The sequence below is a fragment of the Gallinula chloropus genome (assembly GCF_964237585.1).
Source record: "Gallinula chloropus genome assembly, chromosome: 2".
Lineage (NCBI taxonomy): Eukaryota > Metazoa > Chordata > Aves > Gruiformes > Rallidae > Gallinula > Gallinula chloropus.
Genome location: NC_140086.1, coordinates 68,999,254 through 69,013,220, shown reverse-complemented (window position 1 = coordinate 69,013,220; position 13,967 = coordinate 68,999,254). Strand labels below are relative to the sequence as shown.

The following is a 13,967-nucleotide window of genomic DNA, read 5'->3' as shown; positions in this document are numbered from 1 at the left end:
AAAGGGATTTAACCTCGTTATGTTTTTTCCACCCTAGTTCAGTCCTGTAATACATGGAAAGCTAAGTGTATATAGTTTTTTTTCCTGAGATCATTGGATCTACAGCATGTGGCACTCAAAGAATACAAGATGCAGAACTTGAAGTTTTGGGTTTTTTTAAAATGAGAATACCATTTTTGAAAGTTCAAAGAGCAGAATGCAACTGACACAGCTAACACGAAAAGCTGCACTTACTGCATGGTAACACAACGCAGGAAAAATAACTTGATGGCAACACCAGGGATGGCCTTGTAATGGAACTCACGAGTGAATAAAAATACATCCACTTCAGGAAACGCATCAAGCTAGCCAAGTGCTGAAGTGCAACAATCCCTCTTCCAGGAAAATGTTTACCACCTTTTATGAATAAAAACATATTCCAACCAGCCAGACGCTTACGCTGACAAACCTACTGAGTTCACATGAAAATATCAATAAACAGCTCTGTACAAAACACGACTATTTACTTCCGGCAGCGTTGCCTCTCAGGAGGTTGCATCACTTCCTCACTGCATACGTGTGTCTCCTTGTCAACCTCTGTGACCTAAGGATTTATACCTTCAGAGTGAGATTAGCACAAACTTACACGTCTGCTTGTTTGACCACAGTGAGATTATTCTAGCTAGAAGAAACACACTGAAATAGTGTAATTCATTGGTATAAAATTAAGCGTGCAACCAAACTTCTGAAGAAGGCTTACAAATTGTGTGTTTCTAAAATCTATAATTTTAAAATTGAAAGTAGTCACAAGACAACGTTTGGTGGAGGGGAAAAGCAGCTTCCACTTCAACCCTGATGTATCAGCAAGCTACTGGAACGTGACTGTCACAACCCAGCTGTTCCACAGCCAGGCACCTTTGCAGAAGGCTGCTTGTGTGGAGCTACCACAACACACGTCAGCAGTCAGAGCCTGACAGTTGTGTTGCAGCACTGCACTTTTAGAGGGCTCAGCCCTCAGCAAAGTCCCGAGCTAACCACCCAAAGGTAATGTGACTTTTCTGTCTCTACAAGGCAGTCTAATGTTACAGCATTCTATTATACAGATGTGAAAAATCACCTTAATTGTATCCATTAATCTCAACTTCTGTGTTATCTACCAATGTTTCCCCACAGGCTGGTCAGGACTTCACCCTATCATTCATCCTATTGTGTCTCAACCTCCCTCAACAATCTCACAGAAGAGGGAGAACAGCTGTTCAGTTCAAAGCCTAAGGGTTGGGGGGTTTTGTGGGGGGTTTTGTTTGGTTTTCCCCTTTAAATGACTGCTCCCACCAAGAGTACTTGCTCACCAAGCCTTCTTCAGCAGCAGTTCTGGACTGAACATGTATGACTTTCAGTGCCTCTTCACCACGCAATGTGACATTTAGGGGCTCCCTCTACTGCAGGGTGCTGCGCCCTTCACCCCAAACACTTGGCACAGCTTAGCTGTGCACAAGTAGTTATTACACTTACCACAATCAGAATGTATTTCCCTCGCAGAAAAAAAATATGAAATCAAATGTTTTTCAGAAGACAGGTCCCCAGGTGCCACACACCACACATGCAAATCAGGCATGTTCATGTAGCCAACCTCTATCAGCTTTCTTTGCTCTTTCACAGATCTGTACAGAGTACCTCTTCCTCTACAGCTTCTCTGACCATAAAGTAGTTCACATGATACTAAGCTTACCTTCTTTTCAGACGCGTCTCAGGGAACTCTATCTCATCCCCTGCACTCTGAAATTCTCAAATTCTCAAGCTCATGTACAAAAGGAAAGGTAACTATCAACCAGCCAGCCTGAATCAGGCGCCATAAAAGGCCTTGTAGAGGAGATGTGATACACCCGGACTAGTTCCTGTGCCTTCCCTTGCCTACGGACTAAAATGTCAATACTGACTATCACAGAAGATCCTTGTGACCCTTGTTTTCAAAGCCTCCAGTGAAGGACAGTTCCTCATCACACCTGGAAAAACCCAATCTCCTTAGCTTAACTAGGTGCACTGTAAGGAAGTGTTCCTAATGCTTAGTTCTTAATTGAATAGCCTGTATCTACCATCAGTGTGGAGAAGACCATTCTATCTTCTCTACAGCCAATTTTTCCATATTTGAGGACTGCTTCCACATCTTCCTTCAGTGCCCTCCTCTTTGGATTAAAGAATACTTTTGGTCTGAGTACTTTGTCCTCCAGACTCTATCCAGCTACTCATCTTCCTCAGGTGCCCCAGCACAGACAGGCATTTCAGGTAAGGCCTTATCATACCTTGGTAACACAGAAATACCTCCACACCTCTCACAGGCTGCACTGTTGATGCATCCCACTATGAAGAGTATCTTTTCTGCAGCAAAGAGTTAGTAGTGGTCAGTTTGTTGTACTCTATACCATCGCTGCCATAAGATATTTTATGCAGTAATACCCACTCCCTCCTCTGTTTCTGCAGCTGACTATTCCTACCTAGGTGTAGGTCCTCACATGCTTTGTTTTTCTAAACCATTTATTCTGTTTTTCATGATCAGTTTTAATTGTCTGCCAGTCTGCCTGCAGCCCTGTCAGGTTGGCATGTGTCACCAAAATTTGTTACCTCTAAATGAGGATCCAGCCCTGCATACCCTGAGGAAAGCATAATCTCTTACTATTTTTCCCCATAGTCTTTCTATTAAAGCTGGTTTCAGTTTGGTCACTTGCTACATATGGCCAGGGATTTCTAAGGGCACATTCCAATACCCTAATGAACTTTAAATCACCTCCTCCTATTTAAAAATAAATAAATAAAAACATTTAATACCAATTTCCTTCTAACTCTTCCCTTTCAAATCTAGTTTTAAATTCCTTTAACATGAAAAATTCAAATCTCAACAGCAGTTTTCATATCATATTTTAGTGCAGTGCTAGAACATTACTCTCAGAAATTATCTGAAGGTGTTTTGTTTGGAAGTAAAGTTGCCACCAGAGTTGTTTTGTGGCAGTCTCCCTACTCCTAGAGGCTTCTGTCACATTTCCTACTCAGTGAAGCTCTATGGTTTTATAATAATTTAAATTTTTCTCCGAGACTTCCATTTGTAATTAAGGCACCTGGCTTTACAAAAGACAATATAAGAAACATTACTAATACAAGTAGTTTGGGTGGTTGTTTTTTTTTTTAAACCATTCTAAACTATTTTTAGCCTCTTACACGTTATATGCAGTTTATGTAATGTTGCTATAGAGATTTAAGTACCATTTCTTCAGTATGTTCTACAACTTGTTGCTGGCTTGGCCTCTGAAGTTAACTGCAACCTCTTCCAACTTCAGCTGAACCAACACAGCTTTCATAGTGTGTTCCACACTAAGTTATCTGTATATACAGGCTTGCAACGAAAGAAACCTGTGATTCCTGGTAACTGTTGCTTGACTGGTATTGTGTAAACGTCTCCATTTAAAATGCTGGGTGGACATGATTGGGATTGATTGCAAGAGAAAAAGCACAAACCATTTTGTGGTGTATTTGCAAACAGTATGTGGCCTGCCAGTTCAGAAAAAATTAACGTTTAATTGCATCCGGAAGATTACAGTAGAAGAGTGTTGGGGTGAGGGATAAGGAGCCTTTCCTTTTCATTCTACCATGGAATAGACTGAAAGAGAAACAATTTTGTCACTTGACAGTGAAAATAAAAAGTAATCCTTAGCAAGTTTCTGCGTTGTTCCCAAACCATTCACTGAAACCAAAACAAAGGGCCAAAAGGTGCTCGCCTTGCTCAAGTGAATAACCCCACTGAAATCAACAAGACTGACTGCAGATATGGACAGCAAAGTTTGGCCCCAAATAAACATCCCCATAACTAGGGAAAACACTAATCACCAAAGTGCACTTAACACCATAGTAGCTACAGTTTCTTTATACATGCACATTTGTGCGACACTCTGTACATTAAACTAGCCAATGGAATATAAATAAGTGTGCCGCCTCCTTTTAAATATGAACATTAATAATGAAGCACATTCACATTTTTGCCTTTCAAAGACTTTTTTGAAAAAAAAAAATAAAAACACCTTCCCCAAAGTAACCTGGAACATGTTGTTAAATATTGTGCATATGATTCAAAGAATGGTATTAAGGTAGGGGAACTTTCACACACAAAACTGGTATTTGTTGTATAACTGGAGTGACTTATGAAAATCCCAAGAAAAGACAATCCTCTCACCAGGAGAGGAAGGTAACAGTTGTAGTGTCAATTCAGTTTCTTCTGCAGGGGCTTGTTTTTATCTTCAGTGTTTTCTGGGCTGAAGTCAGTACAGATACCATTAGGAGCAGAAAGAGGTGATGTCTCCAAGCCACTCTCGGCTCCCATCTGATCAGCATAGAGATAGTCTTCTGCAAAGTGTGGCTGCAATTCAGCAAATCTGTAGAAGTCATCTAAAAAGAAAAAAAGTTGTCACATAGAATCAGCTCTTTGAAACAGAAGGATGCTAAATTTGAATACTTACACATATCTAATCACATGATCACTTTGGAGAAAAATAGCAGCAGTTAGCATAATGCTATCCTCATAGCTTGTTTTAGCTTCTCAGCAGAAGTTTACTACATCCCCAGAGCTGAGATGACACAAGGAGTTATCTAAGCCCTCTTAAAACACTTCCAAGCAGGGCTTAGTATGGTGGAGGGGTAAACAGGCTCAGATTTGCATTAAAATGCATGAGGAGCACCACATGCCCTGACATTGCATCTGCTGTTCCCTGTGGGAAGGGCAGGAGCCCTCCAGCTGAGGAACAACCAACAGCAAGAGCAGTCAATTCTTTTCATTCTCTGCAACCTAGCATCAGCTGCCATTGCTGCCTTACGCTTTCAAGACTTTGGCATTTCAAAGCTCCAAATATTTTAGAGAATATTGTGAGAAGATGATTTGTAACCCATTAGGAGAAACAGATTCTAATGTTAGATTCTAATAATATGATAAAACCAGCAAGATTAGTTCTTGGGGCACAGGGAATCCCTAACATCAAGTAGTTATATTTTGAGTTAAAAATCAGGCACTGAAGCCCTGTCACAACTTGCCCATATGACTGTTTATTCAGATGTGATTAGAACACAGGATTCTGTGCAGGATCCAAGCTGGGAGAAGGTATTCACATCATGTGAACTGTCACCGGAAGAAGCTGCATGTGAACGTTTATCACCAACTGTCACCTCCAGGGTATCACACACAGCCCACTCCAATTCACTGTGTTATTCCAGAGGGGCTCATGATCAGATGATGCTGTGACTTCCCTGGAGTGCAAGTGCAGATGACAGCTGAAGTGGGCCTTCAGAGGAATGAAGCCCAGCTCCCGGGCTGGCATGGAAGAAGGGAACTGCCACAGCTTTCCTTCTCCACCACCCTTCTCTTTCTGAGTGTCTTTCTCAATATTGCAAAGGACAAGGGAATTTGGCTCATGGGGCACTGACGTTGTAGGTTGACCCTGTCTCTAAACTGTTGTTGAAAAGGGATAGGTGGGGAGAATACAATAAACATAACTTCACCTTTCCACAAAGAAGTGGGTGTGATTTATCCACAGTTTGTATGTATGTAAAACATTCTGAACCCTGTAACTTCAACAAAACCTGCTGATGTTCAGGCCAAGACAAACAACAGTGTCATCTATGTTGACAAACCTGTATATACAACAGGCTGATTGATCATATAATTACAAAATTTTTTTGGGAAAAAAAGCATTTGAAAATGCATACAGCAAACATTTTTCTTGTGATATTTATTACTAGTTCAGCCATTTAAAAAAAATAATCATTACATAGCAAAGAACATGATGCACCAAACTTTCCAGAAGGAAACATTCTTTTGTGTTTAAAATACTTCACAGTGGCAGCAGTTGCAAAATATATGAGAAACACTTGAGTGCAAACTGATTCATCAGAATCACCACAGTTAAGCACGTCCAGTGAATCCAACCAAGTACATTATTTTTCTGCAGCTAGAAGGAGAGCAATCTGCTGTCAGCCTTAACTGGGTCTGGCCCGCAGCAGACATGAAAATATTCCCTTTTTCCTTCATGGATGCTCTAAGCCCATTCTAAGGATCAATGCCTTTCTGTGCACACGCATGTATGCATCTTATTAATGACCATGGAATAATAGCCCTTTTTGGGGAAAGACCACTGTGATAACTTAGCCCAACTAAGGTAAGACAAGTCTAAAGATGGTCATATAATCACATTAAAGCATAAATCCATAAACATAAAGCACGGGAAAGACTAGAATATTTACTATAGATGCCATTCTAAGTAATTCGTTAAAAAGTTACTCTATCTTCTCAGAAAATAAATTCAGAAAATCCCTTAAGTAGCTGTAAGTGTGACAGGCTATAGCCAGATCAGCATTCTGACAACTCTGTCAAGAGTCTGTCAACCCCTCTATATTTTATCAGTACTGGATCCAATTGAAAAACTTCAGATTCCAGGAAAGACTGAATTGAAGAAGGTAATGTTTCTGATAGATCTTAGTAAGCTGGCATTTTGGGTCTTGCTGAAACAAGTCCTGAAGGAATACCTATCAAAGCTATACACAGCAGTGTCGACTCTGGCCTTGAGTTGGCTGGTGTTTGCTCTCTGGGGTCTACAGAGAGCTTCTGACTGCTTCTTGCAGAAGCCACCTCTGCAGCACCCCTTCTTCCCCCAAACCTTGCCACATATAACCACTTTTTTTTTTCAATTAATTTTGTTTCCTACCCCTAATATAAGGAAAGAGACAATGAGAAGAAAAGAACCTAAAGTTCTTTAAGACTGCTCTCTGCATTTTTGCATGAAGCATATGCACTACAAGAATTAAGATGTTTTTCTCCTGCCTTTGCAATAGCCTCCTACCACTTGCTCCTGAAGGAAGCTGCATTTTCATGCATCTCCTCTAGTTTTTTTCCCCCCCTCAGGTATGTAACTACTTTAGTGTATGGGACCTCAACAGCATATTCCTGTGGTTAACACAGGTAAGAACAAATAACCCTTTCCTCAAAGCTCATCTGTATAGATGTTCACAGTATCGCCAATCCCCTCTTTCTTCTTGTTACCAGCAAACAAGGCAGAGTCTTCAGAACACTTTCACAGTCGTCATTTGTCTATTTTCATCTTCTAATACTCAACAAATTTAATGTTTCTTCTTACTATTAAGCTTGTTAGAATCTCAGTGCAATGTTTATAATGTAAAATGAGTACTTCTCTCAAAATCCAAAACTGAACAACCAACCAAGGTTTCAGAGCAGTGATGTAAACACCATCCTACTTTGTGTAGCCTCAGAAAAGACTGCTCAACTGCAGCAAAAAGTGAAATAAAATAGGGAAATAAGACAGTGAAAATGAGAGTTAAGTACTTCAGTGGCCACTGCTGTGGCTTAGTGGTCCAGAAATTCTTGTGATGACCACTAAGGGGAAAGTGCAGGTATTAAGACGGATATTAAAACACAATGTTCACTTGTAGACCACTTCAAACCTGGTTATCCTCAAACAATGAAGCGTGTCAAAACAGGAGTTCTGCTAGGCTCACCAGCTGAGATTCCGTGCTAGTATTTTTGAAGCTGGTCATGGGGGCAGGGGGAACTTTACATACATATTGTATGATTGAAATATAGTAATTACTAGTGTAGAAATTGTGATCTACTAACGCTGATGTCTTAATTTCTAAGATTTTAACAAAATAAGTACATACTGATTATCCTGAAGGCAAACCACTGGTACACAAGCACTTCTACCGAAGGTACATGGTGTCCTGGCTACCAAGAACTCAGTTCATACCTCAGTGATGCAACTAAATTTAGAACCTTACTGTGTAAAGAGATGGAAATCTGACCTAGCACACAAGTACTTCAATCCCCAGCGTAATGAATTCATCTAGATCTCAGACATTTCAAATGCAACTTTCTCATCTCTGCATCACAGACCACAAATTGAGGAGCCTGGTTAATACCCCCCTCACTTGGGACATTTTCAAACAGGCCGAGAGATTATTATGGAAGTAGAAAATCTTACATCCTGCTGTATTCTGGGAGGGCAGAAATAATGGGGAACAGATACAAGAGAGAAACCAACAGGACAGAGCTAAGGTAATTTAAAAAAACCCCAAACATTAACATACATGGAAGCATGGAACAGAATATACTGAAAGAGCTAACTTAGGTTTTGCCTGACAATGTGGAAGGGAAAAACCTGTGAAACGACATAAACCTGACATTCAACATTAGAAGGTGAAACTCACTTTTTTGTTTAAAACGTATAGTGCTTTTATCATTGTTCAAGTCAAGAAGTCAACTAAAACAAGGCAAAGCTTAATAGAAATATGTCTAGTTTGTTTACCAACATGATTTCAGACACTTAAACTGATGTTTTGTGACAGCCATATCCACTTAAAGTACTTACCGTACGTAATCTCTCCTTTTTCTTCTTCATCTACAGCTCTAAAAAGATGCATGACATTAATCTGTGACACACCCATTGCAGTCTTCAGAATATGACCTAAATCCTCTTCTTTTATAGTTCCATTTTCTGACTGGTACAGCTATGAATCAAGAGAACAAGACAAATCATTGCAAAGCTGAATGCTAACTCCTGTAAACAGCAACACACTAAGTAGTTATGCAAAATTAAGATTTGGTATTGGAAATTCTAGTTGCTCTCAGATTTATGTGACACCCATACTACAGTTTGCTGATCAGTCTAGGTAAAATGCAGCATTGATTATTAGTTCATCTTCATAGACTTGGAAAGGAATGCTTACTATATTCAGACACGCTGATGTTTACATGCCTAACCCCTGGCATTTCAGTGATATTCAGAGACAAGACTGTTTAACACTAGTATGTTTTGCAGATACGTAACTAAGAATGATTTTTAGTCCATTGAGATATGTGTCCAACCTCTAAGAGAGTCTATGGAATCAGGAGATACATTCAGGTCAGTCTGAACCATTTCCACTTGATCAGATGTAAAACTCAGGATTCTTTTGACCAAGACTTACATGATTTGACAGCCACTCTGCATAAAAGGCCTACACCCAAATGGTACTGTATTCATCAGCAGAATCCTACCCCAGTAAAGTGATGGGCCTATAATTTTCTACAAATACTTACTCAGAATTCTAGAAAATAATAATTTGCATATTCTTAAGTCCTGAAGCAAAGTTTCCTTGAGTTAGCTTTACTACTAACTTTAGTCTGACAACCAAAACCAATTGTTCATAGTCTCATTCTACCTTTGTGCTCATGTAGTGCTTTCCCCTGAAAAAAAGGGCCTGAGTGTTTCAAAACATCTGTAAGAAATGTAACTTTATTAAGCTTTCTAAAATAACTCAATGTGCCTGGGCAACAGAAATTGAGACAGAAGAGTTTTTAAAACACCCTGGTGTCATTCTCAAGTGTGACAACACTGCAAATATTGAACTGTACAAAAAGAATGCTAATTTGGAAACTTCCTTTTAGTTTCACATCGCTGAGGTGGTGGGAACTGATGAGGTTGAACAAAACAGGCACAAGGATGTATTCTTCACACAAGCAGAAGTTGCTGCCGTGAGGCAGCACACATCAACGGGATAAAAAACCCCCCAAACCAACCAACCCTGGAGCACGATGAAAAATGACATTCAGGCTTAAACCTTGAATCTTGCCTTTTCCTCCCTAGCACCTAAGTTGCATGCTGTTTCAGAAGGAGTAGGGGCAAGGACAAGATACTTGTTTAATAAAACCTGGCACATTTTCACAGTTCAAGTAGTCAGAAGGTGGTAAGGCTCACGAGCATTATATTGGTGAGACTTACACCATCCTCTCGTTTCCTTAGCAATTAGGAGGGAAGGATGCATAGCACTTATGCTGGAGTGCTGCTCTTAGATTTGATGGCCATAAATCCCCCTTCTCTTTTAATTGCTCACTGCTTTAATGCTCTGGTGGTTCAGTAATTCCTAGTTTTCAATTTCTTCAACCACATACTAAACGCTTTCACTTTGAAAACTTGCTCAGCTATGTGAAACGTGCATTTTATCCCTGAAAATAAAAATGAAAAGGTGTCTTGCAAAAAGTAGCACATGGCAGAGGACTGCAATTGTTCAAAGTCACACATTCACAAACTGACTAGATCCTTCAGTGGCTCCCAGTAAACTGTGTGAACATCTTACTGCACACAAATGTGGGGTGGGAGGATTAAGAGTTCTCTTCCCTTTTTTTCTATAATACTATGAACAAAAAGAAGTCTTGAGCTGGGGAAATTAACTCTTCTAGTCATCACTAGCAGGGTGAAGTGAGCCATACCTGCTTCCCCTTACTAAGTGCTTCCCCTTCAGTTCTACGGTTAACTTAATATTTTGCAACTAACCCAGGGAATCCAAATTATGTATTATGAGTTGAAGAATGGAGCAAACAATCAACAAGAGCTTTTTCATATTCTTTTTTAGGAAACAGTTCCATTAAGAGTCAGATGCTTCCAAAAGGAAAGTAAATGCCTAACCTGAGCTTTTCTTCCTCTAAAATGGTAAGAGTACATTGCAGATAATGACAGATAATTTCACTGAAATACTGCTCCAAAAGCCACCTTCAAGTTTACTTTTAGATTGGTCATTTTAGTATGAAGACACAGACCTGACCAAACAGCACCTGAGCATTCCTCTGTGCCATGATCTACATAGTAAAATAATTAAGGGCAGAGGCCTTTCTGCTTTTCCCTTAGAAGCAGCTGTAACAGCAGCTGTTAGAGACATATTACCCCCAATATTTGTAGGAATTAAATATTTTTTAATTCTGTCAAATTTGTTTCATGCTGGCCAAAGGGTAAAGTAATGACAGATACGAACACTGAACACTCACAGGAGCCTCTTAGTAATACAGTATGCTGAAGAACCTGAAAACAACTATTCATAGTATGCAACTGAATGCTTCCAACTCCATTCATTCACCAGTGGCGAGTTCACCATCAAGAGCTGGCACTTTTCAGTTTCAATAACACTGAAGACCAGTTTGAAGCAAAGGGAAAAGACGATGTAGGATGCAGCAAAGTAATATTGCTATCCCAACACACATAAAGAAACTGATTAAAAAATAATGAATCCCATTGTCAGACAAGCCCGCTGGAATAGCAAACATTAATTACTGCTGCTGTGACTTTCCCCAAAAGCCTGCATTAATCATCTATACTGATGCTACAAACCACTGAAGCTAGAAAGAAATCAGGAACACTTCTGGGAAGCATGAAGCCTGAGCAGAGACTGCAGGACCAACACAGAAACATGGTAGGATTAAAAGGGAGAAAATATTATCAAGAAGATAAGAGAGGGTAAAAAAATTAATCTCCAATGCATAGGAAAAGTTTTAAAATATTTCATTAACTTGAAAATTAATATTTGATTGAAACATTGTAAAAGTAGTAAGCAACTCATAGGAATCGACACACATCTCAGGTCTGAGGCTCAATGCGCTGACAAAGGTTCTACCAGAGTTCCAAAAAGAACCATTTCTAACTGCAAGCTTACATAGTTTTACATGACAAACCTGCAGTGCATTCCGTCTAATCATGATCTTTTAATCTAACTTTCCATTAATGTTACTTTAAAATGTAATTAAGTATTAAAAGAGCATGTGAAACATACTTCTGTTAAGACTAATGACAGTATTAATTTTTTTTTTTAAAGTAAACTCTACAGTGGAAGAAAATACTGCTTACCTGAAATGCCAAATGAATTGTTTCCAGAGTTTTGGATGGCTTACAGACAACTGACAGAGCAATGACAAATTCCCGAATGTCAATGATGCCATCTTCATTCTGTAAAGGAAAACATCACCACAAAATACGGAAACTGAGAACCTTCATACACAACTAGCACTTGCTAAAGATGCAGGATATTCAGAAAGATCATTAGTTACAGATGTCACTGCAAAAATAAAAAATCTCACTGAAATGGAATTAGTTCAGGGCAAGAACTTGTGTCAGCAGAGCCTTGCAGGCCCTTTTCAGAGCTGAGTCAGAAGTTGGAATTCAGTTTCTTGGAAGACAGTGCTGCTGTTGTCACCCTTCACTTGCATGGTTAAGATTTTTATGGTAAGTCATCTGCATTACAGGGCAAGGTAGCCAAATTTAAGCCGCCTTGTCTGTGGTCTAGACTAGAACAGTATGGTCAGAACCATCTCCTGGTCCAAACAGCACCTCATATGAGACAACAGTCATTTCCCCACATTCCTAGGTCCTTCAGGTTTCAGGCATCCTAGCAGAGCAGGCCCTTAATTTACAAGGCCAGTAAAGCATCAGTTAATAGCTTTGCATTCAGTTCCACAAAGCCACAGTAGAGGTTTAGCCTGAACCCATCTTTCATCATCTTTGTATTTTGCATCTAGACAGAAAATTGGTTTTGTCCAACTGAGACTCCTTTTAACTTCTACCTGAGTGAATCCTTGCTTTAGTACAACAGGTATCTTTACCTTGCTGGAAGGGAATTGCAGCGGGCCAAGATTGTGAAGTGCTCATAAGCACTTTAGCGTTGGTTCAAATCAGACCTCAATGAATTGAACTACAACAGAATTAGGCTGAAGTAGAATTTACCAGAAGCAGTACAATTTTTTTTTTTTTTTTTTTTTTTACACATGATCTTTCTTACCTCATCAAAAAGTGCAAACATATTTTCTAACGTGTCAGAAACTGGAAATTCCAAGTATGCTGAAAATTCTTTAAGATCAACCTTTTCTTTTTCCATTTTCATGGCACTTGCAGCGTATTTATCAAGATCATCTTCAAGAGTTTCTGGCTTCAGGCTAGAAAGCATATTATTTTTTAAACATTTTAAAAATAAATCCAGTTTTAACAATGCAAATTTCAAAATATCAAATGAAGCAATTGATGATAATGATCTGAAACACTACAACTTCTGGAACTGGAAGTACTGAGCCGCTTTATTATAAAATATTGCATTCTTGTAATTTTAAGGCTCCAATTAGAGTTCCTGAACTGTATTAGAAATTACTGCAAGGGCTTAGGAGCCGCTGGTCATAAACTTGTGTCCTTTATTCCCCCTCGACTATAAGCCACGTACGTAAGCAGTTCACCACGAACAAGCAGCACAGCCTAGAACTAGCTAATAAAAAATACCAGGCATGAAGAACTCAGTGGGATTGAGGTCACTTGAATATGGCTGTATTGTAGGACAGTAACATAAACCAATTAGGATTCCAAATTTACTAGTGTCACTGAACAGGAAAGACCCTGCATCTCGCCTAGAAGCAGCCAGGGATTACATAACGGCGATTATACCCTTAATCCTGTTTGTCAGTCCTCATTCTTCACATTCAGTTTGGAGATGGACACCATTAAGAGGTGACCCAAAGTTAGAGCAGTTAGTACAGTTACAGGAATTCCCCCAGTCCTAACTACAAAACCAGGTTTTGACTGAGGAATCCACAGCTTTCTATTTATACAGGCATCTACTGCATGGTGAGCTCCTTTCTTTTCTGCTGAGTGAAATTTCCTGGGTTTGCTTCACAAAAATAAGTCTTAGCAGAAATATAATAAATGGTGCTGGAGGTGTGAGGGGAAAAGCAAATTCCACAATTCTAATACAACATCAACCAAATCTTGATAAGCAGATTTCCTCTGAACTGATTTAGGATAATGTGGGCAGTCTGAAGACAAAAGACGACAGTGAAGTATTCAACAATATTCTGCAGTTGTCTATTACGCTGTTTGCTGCTGCAAACAAGCTAAAACAGTTATTTGCAGAACTCCCAAGCTCACACCAGAATTGTTCCCCGACTGCAGCTGGGACTCCTCAGCAGCTTCCTCTCAGTGACAAGAACAAATAAAATACTTAAGACCAGCATTCTCAGGAGCTTCTGAAAAAAAAGATAATCTTCCTATCAGAAATGCTCTTATCTGTCAGCTCCAAACCTTGATTGCTTGATGAAATAACCCATCTTAAATTTTTACATAAAAAAACAACTACTGTACTATCTGCCATTACCCAAA

At 39.4% G+C, this 13,967-nt stretch overlaps 1 protein-coding gene across 1 annotated transcript in view; it reads right to left on the bottom strand.

The window, feature by feature from the left end:
- Window positions 1-4,225: 4,225 nt before the first annotated feature.
- The window catches only part of LPCAT1 (lysophosphatidylcholine acyltransferase 1), a gene marked incomplete at its 3' end in the record, with an annotated part of 54,352 nt that continues 44,610 nt past the window's right edge, over window positions 4,226-13,967 (bottom strand). The window contains exons 11-14 of the mRNA XM_084260290.1: window positions 12,607-12,760; window positions 11,679-11,777; window positions 8,394-8,532; window positions 4,226-4,410 (exon numbers count right to left, since the gene is read on the bottom strand). Coding sequence (XP_084116416.1) covers window positions 4,226-4,410; window positions 8,394-8,532; window positions 11,679-11,777; window positions 12,607-12,760 — 577 coding nt within the window. The remainder of the gene's footprint in view (window positions 4,411-8,393; window positions 8,533-11,678; window positions 11,778-12,606; window positions 12,761-13,967) is intronic.